At 43.1% G+C, this 18,427-nt stretch overlaps 2 protein-coding genes across 2 annotated transcripts in view; one reads left to right on the top strand and one right to left on the bottom strand.

Annotated features, from left to right (window-relative positions):
- Positions 1-18,427, top strand: part of TGIF1 (TGFB induced factor homeobox 1) — a 398,124-nt gene that overhangs the window by 40,758 nt on the left and 338,939 nt on the right. The window lies entirely within an intron of this gene.
- The window catches only part of MYOM1 (myomesin 1), a 149,619-nt gene that overhangs the window by 62,882 nt on the left and 68,310 nt on the right, over positions 1-18,427 (bottom strand). Inside the window, exons 13-18 of the mRNA XM_082258207.1 lie at positions 17,507-17,563; positions 12,954-13,078; positions 6,297-6,480; positions 5,947-6,121; positions 4,305-4,426; positions 2,222-2,488 (exon numbers count right to left, since the gene is read on the bottom strand). Of these exons, the coding sequence (XP_082114333.1) occupies positions 2,222-2,488; positions 4,305-4,426; positions 5,947-6,121; positions 6,297-6,480; positions 12,954-13,078; positions 17,507-17,563 (930 nt within the window). The remainder of the gene's footprint in view (positions 1-2,221; positions 2,489-4,304; positions 4,427-5,946; positions 6,122-6,296; positions 6,481-12,953; positions 13,079-17,506; positions 17,564-18,427) is intronic.

Here is an 18,427-nt window from a genome sequence, read left to right as displayed (position 1 = left end):
AGAGCTCTGACTGCAGTTTTCTGCAGGGGGCGGGGGGCATCCCTCTGTCAGAACACAAACAAAAACAGAGGAGATATCTGTACTAACGTTGGATTGTTAGTACAGGGGGTCCGACCGGAGCTATCAGTTTTTTTAGTTCAACCCAGCGGGTTGAAAAATGAGTGAGTGTACAAGACTTAAGGTTTGGGTAGGGTCATAGATTGTAAGATCCACTGGGGGCAGAGAATGATATCAGTGATAAAAATATATTCTGTAGAGCAGCATATAATGCATTGGTTGAAAATAAACAAATTTGCACTCAATATTTTCTTAATAATGTATGTCTAGTTTTCTGAGCTGGTCCTGGTTAGATTCCATCTTACTGAGAGCAATCTAGTGGAACTGCCACCATTTTCTCTAGCTCTGCTAACATATGGATCCAAAGCAACATTTAATTAATTTTATCAGCTTCTGGTCACACATGTTGGAAACATGTGTCAACTTTAAGTGACCCCTTTCATGGTCCAAATTGCTACATGAAAGGCTCACAGGTGTGTCATTGCGTACAGCTATCAGGCCTTGGATGGTCATGTTAGAGGAGATATTTTTTAAATATTTAAGCAGCAGACACTGTCCTACATTTAATATGGCGCAAACAAGAATGCCAGGAAAGCAGAATTGGGTAACATTCTACTCTAGTAGGAGTTTAGTATTGAAGAATTCAGTCTTATAGCCTATATATACAGAATGTATGTTCAATTTGTTTAAACCTTTAATCTTTTTCCAGGTCTACTGCCATTTTCTTCAGTTGGTAAAGGCAAAGCAATCAAGTTATACATTTTGGAAAAATTAAATCATGTGGGTCCAGCACCCACGTAGATTTGCTTGGAGGCAGAAGGAGGCCTAAAAAAGGATTTACAATTCCTAAAATGTTACTTACTATTGCCCTTGGTAGAGAACTTTGGTGAAATGGGGAGGCTATTGTCCATTGAGGAGTAAGAGAAAAAAAGTTGAAAATGTTGAACTTATGCCACATGTGATGTGTTGTAGGGGATGAGGCAGAACCTTGGTTGTTGCTCTGGCCCCTTGCTACGTCCTCCTACCTCAATCAATTTTGTAGTATATGAGTATATATATGATGGCTACATGGTCATGTTATCCCAGTTTCCCTTTCTCTCTTCTTATTGAGCTCAAAAGAGCAACAGGAAAACCTGAATATACCTACTTTTTTCTTTTGCCTCTTTTGTTGATTATTGTGTTGTAGCTCACTGGGCTAAGTTATGTACAAAGTATGCTTGCTGGAATATATCTCTATGTTTCACCTTCAAAAACCCTTGTACTTGTATGTATACCTATAGCATATTATATTGGAATCTTATATTTTCCCTCAAATCTTCAATAAAAAATATTGGAAAAAAAAATGTTGAACTCAAAATTACAAAATCTGCTTTTCGGAAATTTAGAACTCAACCAACCCACTATTTTATATTCCCATGCTGGTACAAATTGCATTGCCAGTTCCATCTTTTAAAGTGGCCAAACTCTTATTTTTTTTAACTTCTAGCATTAGAGTTATCCCTATTTATATAGTGCTGGAAGATTCCGCTGTGCTTTAAAGAATGCATACAACTATTTCCACTGTTCCAACTATTGCTGTGTCCCTTTTAGGATTCAAACCTAGGGCCTTAGCATAGGATGGCATCTATGAAAATGATTTCTGATGGAATAAAAGAATGTCCAAATTTCTGTATAAGGTAAGATATAGGGAAAATATACTATTAAAATAAACAATTTCTTTGTGATATCACTGGAATACCAATAAAGGCCTGGTGTACAGGTCTACTCTGTTCTAACCTTCAATGTATATGCTGTAAAAGTTATCTCTTGTTAGTGACATCCTATAGCAGTGTTTTTGGGCTGGTGAGTTCTGACTAACATAACACCCTAATATTAAAACCAGTGATTATGTCTCAGAAGTACTGATACATTTGTATTGAATAATTACTGCTGAGATTGCTATTTATGCCATTATTTTTCAAATTTTTGCTACATCCTTCATGAATTTTTTTCATGCTTAGATGGTGCCAGTAGACTTGTGAGTTTATTTCTGTTAACATTAGAGTGATGGATGACATCAGTGATATGGAGGAAGAATGATAAGCAGTTGTTTCCTGCACTGCTAATGACTGGCTGCTCATGGCGCACGCAGTCAGTTTTCATAAGTTCTTGTTGTCACACTTACTTTGCTGCTCTGGTTCTCCATTTTGTGGTGATTGTGTGGGAGCCAAGGACTCACTACTGGCACTTATATTACTTACTCCTGTAGATCCAGATATACCACATGTACTGGCTGAGGTGTTTTGGGGATTAGCACTGCAATGTGGCAATGCAGCTGTGGTGGGGGAATGCTGTGTGGACTCATGCCTGACATCCCGGCATGCAGGGGAGTCTGTTAGTCCATCAGCAATAGCACTCAGATCAGGACACGCACCATGTGGCAATCCTCCCCCTACAGCATCCAGAAGATAACAAAGATATTGTTAATTTCATTGTACATTCAATTGTTCATAATAGAGACAGTGAGCAATGGAGGTATGAATAAATGTGTTTAAAGTTCCTCCTTTTGCGCAGCGTCTAGAACAAACCAACAAACAGCACAATTAAACATGCACATATTTCGCTGACAGCAAAGAAGAGAAATATGTTGAAATTATGGAAGGATTGCGTGAATGCAGGCATTATCAGCGTAGCACAGGCTGAAAATTTATTTACTAGCACTATGAGTGATCATTATGGCCTTATATTTGTGCTGCATTGAATTTACATATGCTTTTTTAATACCAGTTATTAAACTGTAAAGTACATGCACAAAATTCCCAAAACATATTGAATATATTTAAAGCAATTATACTATTTACCCAAGCTATACCTGCAGTATCTTTACTATATCTCCCAGTCTACCTGGCAAATACTAACTATCCCTATCCCTATATATCATTCTAAACATACTCTCCATCCTTTTCATACATACTGTGGAACCTGCAGTTCTATGAGGCGCTTGGCCTGGGTTCAGTGACATAGCTAGTTATGTGGGGATTGCTTGCAGTGAAAATATTTGACAGGAGTCCCTTGTAGTGGCCCTCCGCACACTTTCTTGATTGCCCATTAGCAATAATTAGCAGACCTTGGCAAGCAACTTTTTGTAGGCAAATGATCTTGCAGAGCTACACAAAGAGGTTATGTAGCTTGGTTCAAAATTCAGGGAGATTCCACTCTGTAGTGTGCTCCCCCTCCCCCTCCCCATAGCAGTGTCTTTGCCAAGCAGTGATTTTTTTTCTTCTGTCAAACCACCCCCAGACACAAACAGGGGTGTGCAGGTAGCATTTTCCTACCTGTTGTAAGATGTACAGCAGAGCAAAGAGCTGGAGGGGAGGCAGCACAGTACTAGATGGAGGGGAGCTGCCAGTGTTAACTTTTCATATCAACACGCTGTTGATTGGTTGCTAGGACCGCCCAGCTTGATAACAAACAATCACTTGCTGGATAACTGCAGTAGCTCCCGATCCCACTCTCCACCCACTATGCTGCCTCCCGCTCTCCACTCTGCTGTGAAGTGAGAGAGGCGGAGGTTGAGGGAAAGACCGGCTAGGCCATCTTCGAGATCTTCCTGTCGGCTGCCCACGGCCAACAGGTAGATCGCAATTAATGGGTTGCCGACTCTAGCACTAGAGCTTACAAATCGATACATGTTATACAGTATTAATAACTTATGAAAAAAAGCATTTAACGTTTGGAAATAGTTAAAAATGTGCACTCACTGAAATATTTCTTTTTAAATACATTTTTAATGCAGCACATAATACAAGATAAAGAAATGAACATAGTAACAAGCATGTTCATATGAGTGTCACATGCACTATGTTAAAAGCATGCAGCTATGTCCTTCGGCTTACAGAGAAGATTATGGATAAGTAGAAGTACAAGATGGTTAGAAGTGTAAACGGAACCATAAAGCCTGGATTACCATTCACATGGATACCATAAGATGAAGAGATGGTGCCCTGCCATTGTGGGTAATGTAAAATACAAGGAGAGGTGATGGAATGTGTACAGAGGTAACATCAAAGATTAACAATGACTGCATTGTGATGGAGGATTAAAAAATAACAGGTGGGGAATCAGTATCTGAAATGGTGATGTTGGTAAAACTGCAAAGCAATAGCAATGATTCATTGAAAAAATAATTATAGTAATGAGGAGAAAAGCAAAGAGAAACATAAGAGATGAAAATCACTTTGGGAAAAAGTTGTCATAATGTGACTTACCAATGGCAGCTTTGACTTCTATTGCCTCAGAATCAGAGGAGTAGTCACTGAGTCCTGCTGCATTCACAGCTCGGACCCGGAAGATGTAATTTTCACCAGTGAGAAGGCCATGGCAAATAAATCTGTGAATAGCAGACAAATAAAATGCTTGTTTTAATCACATAATCATGTATAGCATTACAAAGAATCTATTGTGTTTTTCATACTAAAAGTAAAAATGTAAACCGTATTTCTTTTTAATTAAATACATATTAAAGTGATTCTGTCAAGTTATAAAAAAGATAAAGATGCAAGTGTCCTGCAATATAAGAGTTGTTATTCACACCTCTCTGCATGTCCTAACTTCCCTCCTTTTAAAAGCTACAACCTCCATCAGTATCTTTATCATTCACCACTTCCAGTAGTTTTGGGTGCCTGTGTCCCCCTGCTGTGCCCTTTGGTTTCTTCTTCTGACTCCTATGTCACTGCTAAGTCCTGTAAGAATATATAAGATGGAGGATAGAACCCGGGTGGCAAGGAATACAGGCATCCAACAATCCTGAAAGTGGTAATAGATAGATAGACTGACAAAGGATGCAGTGCTTGAGTGGATCTAAGGTAGCAGAAATGTGCCACCCGAGGGGCAAGCATAATACCTTTTAAGCTAAGTTCACACTGGCATTAAAAGGGAGTGTATGCAAATGATAAATGGACAGCACACAGTGCTTTTTACATTATCAAAACAGGAAGCATTAGCGTCGCTTCGATTCAAAAACCATAATTACAAATTATCTTTCACATTTTAGAGTACAGTTTATTAAGCATTGATATACAATTATTCTGATAGTATACACCACTAACCTTTGCACTCTAAATTATTGGGTCAGTTGGGTCATGTTTATTATTTTTTACATTTTACTGTTTTGTTTGTAATACTATCTACAGTAATACTATCTACAGTATATACAAAAAAAGGACAAAGAATTCTCAGGGCACTATGGGTTCTCTAGAAAAATAAATCACAACAGCAGTTATTTCCTTTCAGGGTGACCCCAACTGATTACAACATTCGACGGAGCCATCTTATAAAGCAGGGATTCTCAAACTACGGCACTCCAGCTGTTGCAGAACTACACATCTCATGAGGCATTGTAAAACTTTGACATTCACAGACATGACTAGGCATGATGGGAATTGTAGTTCCTAAACAGCTGGAGGGCCATAGTTTGAAGACCCTTGTCATAAAGGATGAAACTTGACTTGTGCTTGTGCATGTAAATTTGAACTTGTAATTTGTAATCTCTGTATTTGAGATCTTTAATTTGTAATTTGAGCTCTATAAGCAAGAAGGTCTTTACAACACAGAGGCAAAAGGAGACAGGCAAACATGTGAAAGGAAGCTGAGAGCTACACCTGCTGGCCCAAAAGTATTATACAAAAGAAATTTAAATGTTCCATATTTACCTGTCTAAAAAACATGGTATGGGTACAGTGAAAGCATTATTTGCTATTAATATAGAAAGTGGCCCCCACTTCCAGCTTGAAATTGCATGTACTGCTTGCCATACACTATGTGATTTGTGTTTTCAATCCTTGAAGTGGCTGTATGATCTACAAATACGACCAGTCAAAGTCTAGTAATAACGATATAGTATTTTCCTACCTAGTGCCTTTCACTGGGTTATTGTTGCATGGTTCCCAAACGCCTGATCCTGTGATACTAGCCTCGATGTAGTATCCCACCAACTCTCTGGAATCCTTAGATGCTGTCCATGTAACGACCACAGAAGTGTCTGTATTTCTTGTGGGCACAATATTGCTGGGAGCCTTAGGAATATCTAGAAAATGATAACATTGTTGAAAGACCCAAAAATTACAGAGGTCAAATGTGTAGTTATCTTGTTCTTGCCACTTGAAGGAAGTCCATCAACAAAAACAGCCAACTTGTCATTGTAAAACAATAATCTTGCACAAAATAATTCCATATTCAGGCCTAGTGTTTAAAACACTTACCAAGTTTATCACCTACAACAGTAGCCTCAGTAGCCTCTGAGGGTTCTCCAACTCCAGCAGAATTGCAAGATCTCACTCTGAAGCTGTAAGACTTTCCCTCAGCCAGATCAAACAGAGCAAATCGTGGAGACTTGACTGGTATCTCGGTATTGACTCTTTGCCAGTTCTCTGTGCCAGCCACACTCTGCAAAGCAATTAATAATAAAAATATTATGGCTGTAATTTATTGAAAGCGTTAAACTTATTACTCTGTAAGCGTATGTCTGTATAACAGTTGTAGAAAATGAGGAAAAGGGTTATTATATTTTTTTTTTTTGAAAATTTGTTTTTATTGAATTTTTGCACAAAAAAAAACAGACAAGACAATGCCACGCAGGGCAACAAACATAAACAGTGACAACAGGTCAAACCCCTCCCATCGTGGGAGCCAAGGGACTCTTCCAGTGTAAGAGCAGAGCCTTGCGCGCATAGAAAAGCAGCAAGCTGACCAGAGTACGAACGGCCCTCGCAGGGGCCAAGCCATCCACCAACCCCAAGAGGCAAACCTCCACGGAGCTGGGGACCGGAATCTTAACCACCTCCACAATACAAGCTAAGACGGATGCCCAATAGTCCTTGACCACCGGGCACCCCCAGAAGATGTGACTGAAGTCCGCCGGTGAATGGGAACAACGCCAGCACTCCGCCGAGGCCGTCTGATAAATACGTGCCAGCCTCGCCGGCGTGTAATAAATCCGATGCAGAAATTTAAAGTGAATCAGACGGTCCCTCGCAGAGACCAGGTAGGCGAAGGGTGAACTCCACATATCATCCCAGTCATCACCATCCAGGTCAGGCACCTCCTCCACCCAGCGTTCCCGACACCTACGTACAGCAGGCGGAGTGATAGCGAACAATTCCCTGTACAATTCTGAGAGAGGCTTCCGCATACCCGCCGCTTGTATCGCTGTTTCAAGAGCTGAAGCTTTAATCACAACCCGAGAGGAACCGAATTGTGCCACAAACGCATGGCGAAGTTGAAGATAGCGAAAAAAATACCCATTTGGAAGATCATAACGCGCCTTCAGGGCATCAAAGGAGCACAGCTCCCCACCAGAGACAATATCCCCCAGCAACTTCACCCCCTTAACGGCCCAGATGGTAGGATCAGGGATCGAGGCAAAATGAGGAAACTTGGGGTTCCACCACAATGGGGAGGCCGGGGAAACACCAGTGGCTCCTGGCTCCACCAGCACCTGCATCTGTTCCCAGGCTTTGATGGTAGAACGCATCGTTCCTGTCAGCTGAAATGTAGCCCTGGACCCTCGATGCAGTAAAAGGCGAAGACTCTCGTAGGAGCCCAAAACAGCCGCCTCCAGCACCGTGGCGGAGTCCCCATCGTCCCCTGCAAGCCAGCGTCACGCCACCACCCCCTGCCCAGCCAGGAAATATTTATAAAGATCAGGTAAAGCCAATCCCCCCTGACCCCAGGGCTCCTGCAACACCTGCAGACCAATTCTAGGAGGAGAGGTACCCCAAATAAAGGAACCTATCAGGCCATGAACGCGGCGGAAGAAAGAACGCAGGACCCACACCGGGGAAATTCTAAGGAAATACAGAAAGACAGGGAGAAGTTTCATTTTCACCAAGTTAATGCGCCCCAGAACCGACAAAGGTAAGTCGCGCCACACCTCCGCCCTGCGTTTATAGACCTCCAGCAGTGGGTTAAGATTCAGAGTAAGATAATCCGCCACCCTCGCCGACACCCTGACTCCCAGGTAGGTGAACTCCGTCACCCATTTCAATGGTAGCGCCCCATCAGCTGCAGCAATGGCACCAGGATCAATAGGGAGCATAGTGGATTTATCCCAATTCACCCTTAGGCCGGAAAACTGTGCAAAAGTGTCCAGGATATTGAATACCGCCCGCAGGGAAGCATTGGGATCCTTCAAAAATAAAAGCATATCATCCGCATAAAGTGCCAGGCACTCCTTAATGGAGCCCACTTCCAGAGCCCCCACCTCCGGAGATGCACGCAATGCAATAGCCAAGGGTTCAATCATCAGAGAGAACAAAAAGGGTGAAAGAGGGCAGCCCTGCCTAGTCCCCCTACCCACTGCAAAAAAGGGAGACAGGGAGGATCCAATCTTCAACGCCATACGCGGGGAGGAGTACAAGAGGGAAATCCACTTGCAAAATTTAGGACCAAACCCCATGCGCCTCAGCACCACCCCCATGTACCCCCAATCCACCGTGTCGAAGGCCTTGGCAATGTCCAAGGACACCACCACCCTAGTGCCAATGGAGGCATGGGACACCTGCAAATGAGTAAACAGACGTCGAAGGTTGGTGTCCGTGGACTTGCCCGGCATAAACCCGGTCTGATCAATGTCCACCAGGGAAGGCAAGACCACCGCCAGCCTAGTAGCCAAGACCTTCGTGAGTATCTTGAGATCCACATTGAGTAAGGCAATGGGGCGGTAGGAGGAACACAGGGTGTGATCCTTCCCTGGCTTGGGCAGGAGAACAACATACGCCTCGAGCATGGAACCCGGCAGGGCCCCCTGATCGAAACACGCAGCATACAATGCCTGGAGCCTGGGAGCCAGGGAGTCTGAGTACTGCCGATACCACTCCACCGGGAACCCGTCAGGGCCCGGCGATTTATTGGAGGGAAAGGATGAGATGGCTCTCTCTATTTCCTTCAAAGTGATGTCATTGTCCAGCCACGCACTGTCCTCACTCTCCAAGACCGGAACCGGCAAGCCAGATAAAAGGCGCTCCAACTCCTCCAGGTCATATGCAGGTAGGGGGGAATAGGTGTCAGAGTAGTAATCCATAAAGACCCGGGAGATCTCCCCCGGGTCCCTAACCAGTTCCCCTGAACTAGACTGGATGCACGGAACACTTACCGAAGCCCTCTGATCTGCCACCAAAAAGGCCAAAAGCTTACCATTTTTGTCTCCCTTCTCAAAAAGTGACTCCGCTCTATGTTTAAGGTTGGCATGCGCAAAATCAGTATCCAACAAGGCCAAACGCCTCCTGGCCTCCTCCAGGGCCGCATAGGCCGCCGGTCCCGGAGTGGCCGAGTATTCATCTTCCAACCTACGGACCTCCAGCAGAACAGCTTCTCTGTCAGCATTAGCCTCCCTACGAGATGCCTTAATCGCAGAGATGTAATGACCCCGCATAACCGCTTTGAAAGCATCCCACAGGACTACCCCTGCCGTGGACGAGGCATTATCTTCCCAATATGTAGGCATCTGGGGCTCTACCTGCTGCATCACCTTGTCAGTTTGCAGCCAACCCGGCGAAAGGCGCCATGCACCCCTAGTTCTACCCGCTCCCACCCGCAAAGTCAACAGCAGAGGGTTGTGATCAGAGAGGCCACCCGCCAAATATGTAGCATCCTGGACCAAAGCAAGACAAGGCCCATTAGCAAAAGCCAGATCTATCCTGGACGCCGTTCTGTGCACCCCAGACCAACAAGAGTAGCCACGTACCCCAGGGTTTTTCCAGCGCCACAGCTCCGTAAGCTGAGCCGCGGAAGACCAGGACACCAGTTCAGGAGACGACAGTCTACCCGGGTTAGAGGAGTCCAGCCCGCCGTCCAGAACAGCATTGAAATCCCCTGCCATAATTAGAGGAAGATGCATATAAGGGGCCAAGGTCACCAGGAGATCCACCAGAATCTGAGAGTGGAACGGGGGAGGTAAGTAGACACTCACCAATACCACCTGCCGGTGAAAAATCTCCAGGAGAACAATAACATACCGTCCGCCAGGATCCGTAATTACCTTTTGAATCGAGCAGGGTGCATTTCTACCCAGCAAAATAGACACCCCACGGGCATACGTGGAGTAAGTGGCATTGAAGATCCTCTGAATCCAAGGCCTCTTCAAGGCAAGCGCCCTGCTCCCATCCAAATGCGTCTCCTGGAGGAGGATAACATGCGGTTGAACAGATTTAATATACCTAAAAATGGCTGTGCGTTTCACCTTGTCATTGAGACCCCGCACATTCCATGACATGATTTTAAGTAGCTCAGCCATAGAACAGCAGAGGGACACATAGCAGGAGGGAGCCGGAGGACCAAGCACAGCCCGAGGACCAACCCGATCCCCCAACTCCATCCAGACATTCAGCAATACAGACACATAAGTAAAAAAGAACAGTGACCACCGGATGGAGCCTGGAGCCGAAAACAAAAAAACATCCCTGCTGTGATACCCAAACCTGGAACAAAAAAAAGTGCAACAGGGTACCCAGCCTAATCCCAAAACCCAGCAAAAATGTTAAAGGCATGGCTGCAACATAAAAACCGCAGCCGGCGTTACTCTTGTCCACCAAAGGCAGCCCCAAAAAAGGAGGGGCCGCTAGATAGTCATTCCTCAAGAAAAGGAAAAAAAACCTAAAGGGAGGAAAAATAGAGTCAAAACAAAAAAGAAAAAATTGTTAGTTCAACAACGTGTAGCACACAGAGCTCCAATGACCTGTAGACCAGTCCACAGCCCCAGGAATAGAAGCATGGATCCAGCCCAGGGCAACCCAGGAAACTTCAGGGCAGGATCAACAATACAGGAACCATAGATGTCCCCCCAGCAGCAATTGAGGAGGCAGACCGTGCGTAGACAGGAGCTGCAAATAGGGAGTACAGTGCAGCAGGTCCCCAAGAGCCCCATATCATCCAAGAGAGCAGGTGCATCAGAGGAAATTAAATGGATTCCAACCAGTCAGCAGCCTCCCCCGCCGAATTGAAGAAAAGGACAGATCCCTTGTAATCCACACGCAAGCGGCTCGGGTACATCATGCCATATTTCAGGCCCTTGGTTCTCAGGAGTTTGCGCACTTCAGTAAAGGATCTGCGTTTCTTCTGTGTTTCCACAGAGAAGTCAGGAAATAACATTATTTTGCTGTTCTCAAACTGCAATTCCTCCTGTTTCCTGGCCTCAGAGAGGATACGATCCCTGTCACGGAAGTTCAAAAAGCGGACCAGAAACGGGCGCGGGGGGGCCCCGGGTGGCCGAGGTCCCGTGGGAACCCTATGGGCCCTCTCCACCACATATGTCGGGGGAGGGGGAGGCAATTTGAGTAGATCACAAAAGAACTTCTCAGCAAACAATGTAGAATTAGATCCCTCAGCCTTCTCTGGCAAGCCGACCACCCTGATATTGTTGCGACGCTGTCGGTTCTCAGCATCCTCCATCTTGTCCGCCAAAGCATTCACCTGGGCCTGCATGGCAATAATTTGTGCCGAATGGGAAGCGGTAACATCCTCCACCTCAGACACCCTGCCCTCAGTCTCAGTCAGGCGCCCCCTGATTTTATCCAGATCATGGCGGATTAGGGTACATTCAGAGGCCAGGTGGTCAATCCGGAGCATCAGGGCAGTTTTTGAGGCGTCTATAGCAGCCAGTATGGGAGCAGTAATATCCCCCCCTCCATGCGACCCCCCATTCTGACCAGCGGTCCCCGGCAGAGACCCCCCGGTACCTGAGTCCATAGGCTGTGCCAGAGGAGGGTCCCCGGCCCCCGCAGACATCTTTCCCGACTTCAAGAAGGCCTGGGCGCCTGTGGCTGCAGAGGAAGAAGATGAGGCCTGGACCTGCAAGATGGCGGCGGCCGCTTTCGCGCCTCGCGGCGGGACCGCTCGTTTAGGCCGCGGGGTCGGTGCTGAAACCCGGGATTTTCTCCCCGGCATCCGTGCCCCACCTGTGCCCGATGCGGAGGAGGGCAAAACCGCCGCGATCCGAGGCACAGGGGCCGTGGATGGAGCCGGATAATGTCAGGATGGTGGAGAGCTCTGCTAACACACGTCCGGCGCCGTCTACATCCCGGCCACGCCCCCCAAGGGTTATTATATTTAAGCTCCTTTTATAAATTGCAATAGTAAACTGGAAAGAAGCATTGTTCCATAAACTGTAGTTACAAGGAGGTACTGTTTATGTGAGATGATATAATTTGTATAAAACCTCATATAAAAATGAATAAAAAAAGGAAAATTAACAGAAACTTGTTAGCACTTTTGAAGGACAAAAGAGAGGAAAACATTTATAATGACCCAAATGAAAAGGAATTTTTTCTTCAATTGCAACCCAATATTTTCTTAAAGCCCACATTTTACAAAAAAAATAAAATAAATGCAAATTTATTTGCAGGAAAATGAAATGTGTATTTATTATTTTTTTTGCAAATCAGCCTAAAAAGCACTGGAACCTCAAACAGTGGATAGTGAGCACAATCCCTGGTCTCCTGCAGACTCTTCTTTTGGCTCCCTGTCCATAACAAGGTACAGGCCTTCAGTTAGAGAGCTTGGGGATGTCTCAATAGACTATGAGAGCAGTGATCACCACGCTCCTGTTCTATTGAAAACTACAAGTTGTGGAAGATGGGATATGAAGTTCATTTATAGATCTCTGTGAATGAATGAAGCTTGCAGGGCCAGACAAAAAGTAAAAAGTGTCTGAGGGAAAGCGGAACCAGGTGCAAAATATAATTGGGTCCAAAAGGTGGAGATAGGCTTTAATTTTCTACTCTTCACTAAGAATGACAACACTTTATAATATACTGTGTAAAACAGCTCCAATGTATTTTCTCCTTTTTTTTAATAAAATGAAATGTGGTATACAAACAAACAAACTCCAGATTATAATACTATGTGTACCAATGTGATATCACCTTTTCCACATAATACATAACACCTTCATGACCACGTAGACCAGGTGGCTTCCAGCTGAGCACCACATAGTTTTTAGTGGCTTCTGTCACAGTGAGATCAGATGGTTGTCCAGGAATGACCCCTTCTGCAGATGACAGACACAGAAAAGTCACTCATAAATGAAGGAAATATGACAGTAAATAAGTTGATAGCACTCTTTCCTTGCAGTGCTGAATTCTTGGGTTCTACTTCTAGCAGTGATGCTATCTGCATGAAGTTATATTATATTACTAAAGGAATTAAGACAATGTAACTCTAATACAAGGCAAGAGGAAATGATGCATACATTGCAAATGTGCAATGCTTGACAGCTTTTATCCACTTTGATGTCCTTTTACAGTAAAACTTTAATGGTTTTGTTCATGCATTCTCTTCTTTATTATGGTCAGGTCTGTAAACTAAAATACTGCAAAACCTTTCAGCCATCTGGTGGATCTTTAGACTCCTTTTTATACATTTGTTAGTTTCTCCCTACCTCTGGTTGCAAAAAGATCCAGATGTTTACAGAGCTCAATAGCACACGTTGAAAGTTATACGGACTAGTGAATGGGTCAGAGTCACTCCCTAGTCATATGGCTCATTTTGGGATTTCAAAGGTAGGAAGCTTCGGCTGTGCTGTCTCTTTAGATAACCTGAACTACTTTGGAAATCATTTGCCATGTATTAAATGTTTATGTACACACAGTAAAAACACATATAAAACATCAATTAAAACGTAAACACTTAGAAACATACTGTAATTAATTTAAAACTGACCAAAACCATGATAGTTTACCTGTGCATGCCTACTGCAACTTCTCTTATACTTTAAATTGATTGTAAAAGTTTTTTTTTTATTTTATTAAAATAGCAAACATGTCATTCTTACCTACTCTGTGCAATGGTTTTGCATAGAGCAGCCTTGATCCCCCTCTTCTCGGGCCCCTGCCGACACTCCTGATGGCACCCCCTCTGCCGAGTGCCCCCATAGCAAGCCGCTCGTGCATGCTTGCTCCCAAGTCCTGCTCTGTGTATCCATACGACATACATAGCAGGGCTCGGCCTCGCCCCCTGCTCCCTCATTACTGACCCTGATTGATAGCAGTGGGAGCTCCCGCTGCTGTATCTGAGCCGATGAGGAGCAAGAGAACCTCGCACATCGTTGGACAGAAATTGAGCTCAAGTATGTACTTAGGGGGGGCTGCGGGGGGAGCTGCATGCAGAGGGGTTTTTACCTTACTGCATAGAACACAGTAAGGTAAAAACCTTTTAAAACAACTTTATATATTTATATTTTGGGCTATCCTATTAACTAATGAATGCAAATTTTATTTTGTCTTTTGACTGCTACTGGTGGTACAATCATAAGCAAGTCTGGTCCAGCAGTGTTCACACTGGGGAATATGTCTATAATTACTGGCATATCAAAAAATAAAAGTTCGGAAGTTATTTAGATTTAGGTATTATATTAATTAACCATAGATTTTGTGACCAATCTGTGTCTGTAATTAAATGAATGCACTGAAAACCCTAGTACTGTTTGCAGCTAATAAATCTATGTTTTCACTGTATAGCCCAAATTTGCTTTCATTATACATACGTTTAAGCAGCAGAAATAACAGTATGCTCAGGAAAGTGTCAATTCAGGCTGTCAGAGCTTCTTTCCTTGTTTAAATTTGCATAGATATAATATACTGAGTCACATACAGAGCCTAAAAATGTAACTACATCCATATGTGTTTAAAAGGCTTGAATACCCCGTACTTTTAGTATGTGGTTCTTTATAGAATAGGTTGTAGTTATGTGACCAGCTTACTTGAAAATAGTGGTTACCCAGATAGCAAGGATAACTTGCCATAAATTTGTGGCAATGTTGAATTGTAAGTCTTGTTGACTTGCTGCACATTATCACTGGCAAGTTGTACACATGCAGAGTGCTTGAAGCAAGTTCTAGGTTACACTGTTCCATATTGCAGCAAATTTGCAAGAGCAAAGTTGTAGTGGTGAGTCTACATCAAGAGCTCTGCAAGTCACAGTGACCCCTGTGGTGGGATGACTATTGCACAGCATAAATGAACCAGAACTTGCAGAATACTTGCATAGAAAGTTGATCTGGAGTCATGCAATGCAGACTTGCTGCAATTGAGCAACAACATGCAAAGCCTAGCAAGTCTAGCAATAGCTTAGCAAGTCATTTTTAAACTTGTAGCTCAATAAGTTGCTACCTGGGTGGGTCTAGTACTTCCTGCATACCTTTCACAACAGGTAAAAAAACTATATTTTTCAATCATTAAACATTGTTTTAATTTTTTTTTTATTGAAGGCTGTTTAAAAGAAGTTAGGTTGAATTTTTATTAAGTTTTCAAAAATTACAAAAGCAGTATAGAAAGAAAAACAAATTCCAATTTCTAAGTAGTAGTAGCTGAGTAGTGGTCACGGGCTGATGAGCTGCTTCAAACCAGGTCTTATGTGATATATATTGCACTGGCCTCCCTTCTGGTACTGGTCTGTGGATCACCTTGCATAATAAACCCCTCTGCATCGTGTATCAAGTACTTCACAGATACTCCAGTGACAAGCGGAGGTCTCTTACTCATGCCCCTTGTGGACGCTGGGGGTGCCCAGGATCTTGGCCAGTGGCCCGTTCTGGTACTGACTGATTTCAGCCTTGTATGAAATACTCTGGCTTGGTTCTTTTAAACATGCGGTTGCTTCATTCCAAACACCAGAGCATCAGTGATTGTAGACATCTGTACATAGCCATGCTCATGTAGACCCCTGAGGAAGAATTTAACCTCACCATTTTCAAAATGCGTTGCGTCTTAGCTATCTTTGTTTTTCACAATATGCTCTTTTCTTTTGTCAGGTGTTGTGTATGACATTGTGTAACCGCATCATTTTGTTTTAACTAATCCGGAGGTTCTCTCTGGATTCATATGATCTTTTTTACATGTTTCATGCAATAAACTTCATATTTTTTGAGAATTTTTTTCCCTTTTTTTCTCTTTTCCTATATTTTCTTATACTTTTTTGAAATTCATACTTTGTCTACCCATTGCCCTTAAAAGTCCCACCCAGAGGGTTTTTCCTGTTGTATGTATAACCTCTGTAAGGTTTATTTTCGCCATCTTTGTCCCATTAGGGAGATTTACCCTTCACTTCCTGTCCCATAGCCAAACAGGAAGTGAGAGGAAATCCCTACAAATTAAGGGGATTTCTTGGGGACCCCCAGGTCACCAGAACTAGTGTCCCTATTGGAAGATTTCCCCTCTATTACTTTTCTGGGGATAACCCACAGGACAAACAGAAAGGGTAAATCTCCCTAACAGGGTCACAGATAGCCATAAAAACAGGTGTCCTAATCCCCCTCTATCAAAACTAAAAATTTGCCTTTAGTTATACTTTAAAGTGGTTCTAAAGTCTAAAAATGTTTTACCTTACTGCCTTCCCTCAATTAGGATAAAAGATATTAAGCTAACCCCCCCCCCCCGCCCCCTAAATACTTACCTCCTCTGATTGATCCAGCATTTTGCCCCACTTCAGTTTTTTCCCATTCACCTCCTCTTTTCACAAGAGACTGAAACAGCAGTGGGAGCCATTGGCTCCTGCAGCTGTCAGTCACATCCAGTTAGAAGGGAGTGGTGGTGTGTGTGTGTGTGCTGAGCCGCACTTTGTGTACCAACAGGAGGAAGATGTGGACAGCGCCTGCAGGGAGTGCTAAAGAAGAGCTAATGGACCATTCTTTGCAATATTGTTAAACTAATCGGGTAAGTATAAACCTCTTTCTTTTTTATTTGATTAAAAAACAAAAATAAGCTTTAGTAGCACTTTAGTATCACTTTAGAGTAGGCCTACCATCAGGTATATTTTTTAATTAAAGTGTAACACCTAAAGGTATTTATTGAGGTCATAGTACACCTCCCGGCAAAGCCTTAATTTGCTACCTCAAGAAGGATGGCATCGGATGGTAATCTTTGTTTAGGCATTATCCAGGGTCAAGATCTTCCTGGACTAAATTGTCAGCTCAGAGATGACACAGTGGGGTTGATTTACTAAAACTAGAGAGTTCAAAATCTAGTGCAAAACCTGGAAGCTGATTTTTTTTTTTCTGGTTTTTATGCACAGCTGCACCCGATTTTGCACTCTCCAGTGTTAGTAAATCAACCCCACTCTGCTCAGTCCTTGGCAGAGTTTACAAATGTCTGACCTGGATCAGCCCCCTGCTACAGCATTTCCCTTGGTGAATTTCTGCAAAATCAAAATGATCACTGGGAGAGAGGAGCCTGGGAAAAATATTCCTTCTGCCTACAGAAGACTGATGACATCATGTCAGCCTAGGCAAAAACACAAATTCAGACTTGTAAAGTTACTGAGCGGTCCATTTACATGTCATAAAATTGCTACCTCTGACTAGAACAGCATCTGTTTGTGCATTATTAGTAGACCACACTTGTGAGCTGCTTTGAAGATAGTGAATGCCCCTCTAGAATATCATATCCAGTTGTTAGCATTGTATGACAATCAAAGTTCTCACCTGTAGGTTCTTCCTCAGTCACAATGATCTGTCCGGTCCATGGAGCAGAAGGACGACCTAGGATATAAAAATCATTTTATCTACTGAAATAAGATTAAATGAAAATTGACCTTAACCAATATAAAAGTATCCATTGTAAGACCTAAACATATGTGCACGATGTCTTCAGGCAGCTGAATATTTCATTGGTGGAATTATACTTTATGTGGTGTTACTGCAATTGGGTAAATACTATCACAAAAGGAACCTAAGCTTGCAAAGCCAGGTGATAGAGCAATCGTGGCCAATGCATTACCAAGTGAATAATGCAGTGCAAACAAAGCTCACTACACACATTACAATTTGACTGAACAATCTATACAACTTCATGTAGAGCAAAAACACTGATTGGACAATTTTGGTAGGACTTCATCCAACATAGTTTTAGTAAATTTAAAGAAAATTGCTTTAAGGAGACTTGGGTGATCCATGGGATTAGTGTGTAACAGTTAAATTCTGATCATCGAAAGAGATTATCCATCAAAAACATCTTCATTGTTAATTAACAATAATTAAAAAAAAGTACATATCCTGAGTACAGAGGCTCTTTAATAAAGCGTTGCATCCTCCATATTGAATATATATGCACGCCCATCTACTAAATTAATGAGCTCATCAATCTATTATCTCATTTATTCATTCAGTTTAAGACTCTGTCCAATTTGCTGGTCTAATCATTTCTTATCTTCACCTGTCCTTTTTTTCAGATTTTTTTCTCAGTCCAACCTTGTATTTCCTTTTCCCATCTGTTATGCAGGCCATACATGGGTCAAATTCCGAACAAACTTTCTTCTGAAAATCAGAAATTACTTGCGCTCTTGTGCCACCATTGATTTTGAAATTAGACCAACCAAACCTTCAATTTCACCTCATGTTGCTACA

This window comes from Pelophylax lessonae (assembly GCF_965119305.1).
Source record: "Pelophylax lessonae genome assembly, chromosome: 5".
NCBI lineage: Eukaryota > Metazoa > Chordata > Amphibia > Anura > Ranidae > Pelophylax > Pelophylax lessonae.
Note: the sequence above shows the minus strand (reverse complement) of the source record. Positions and strands in the feature narration are given on the sequence as shown.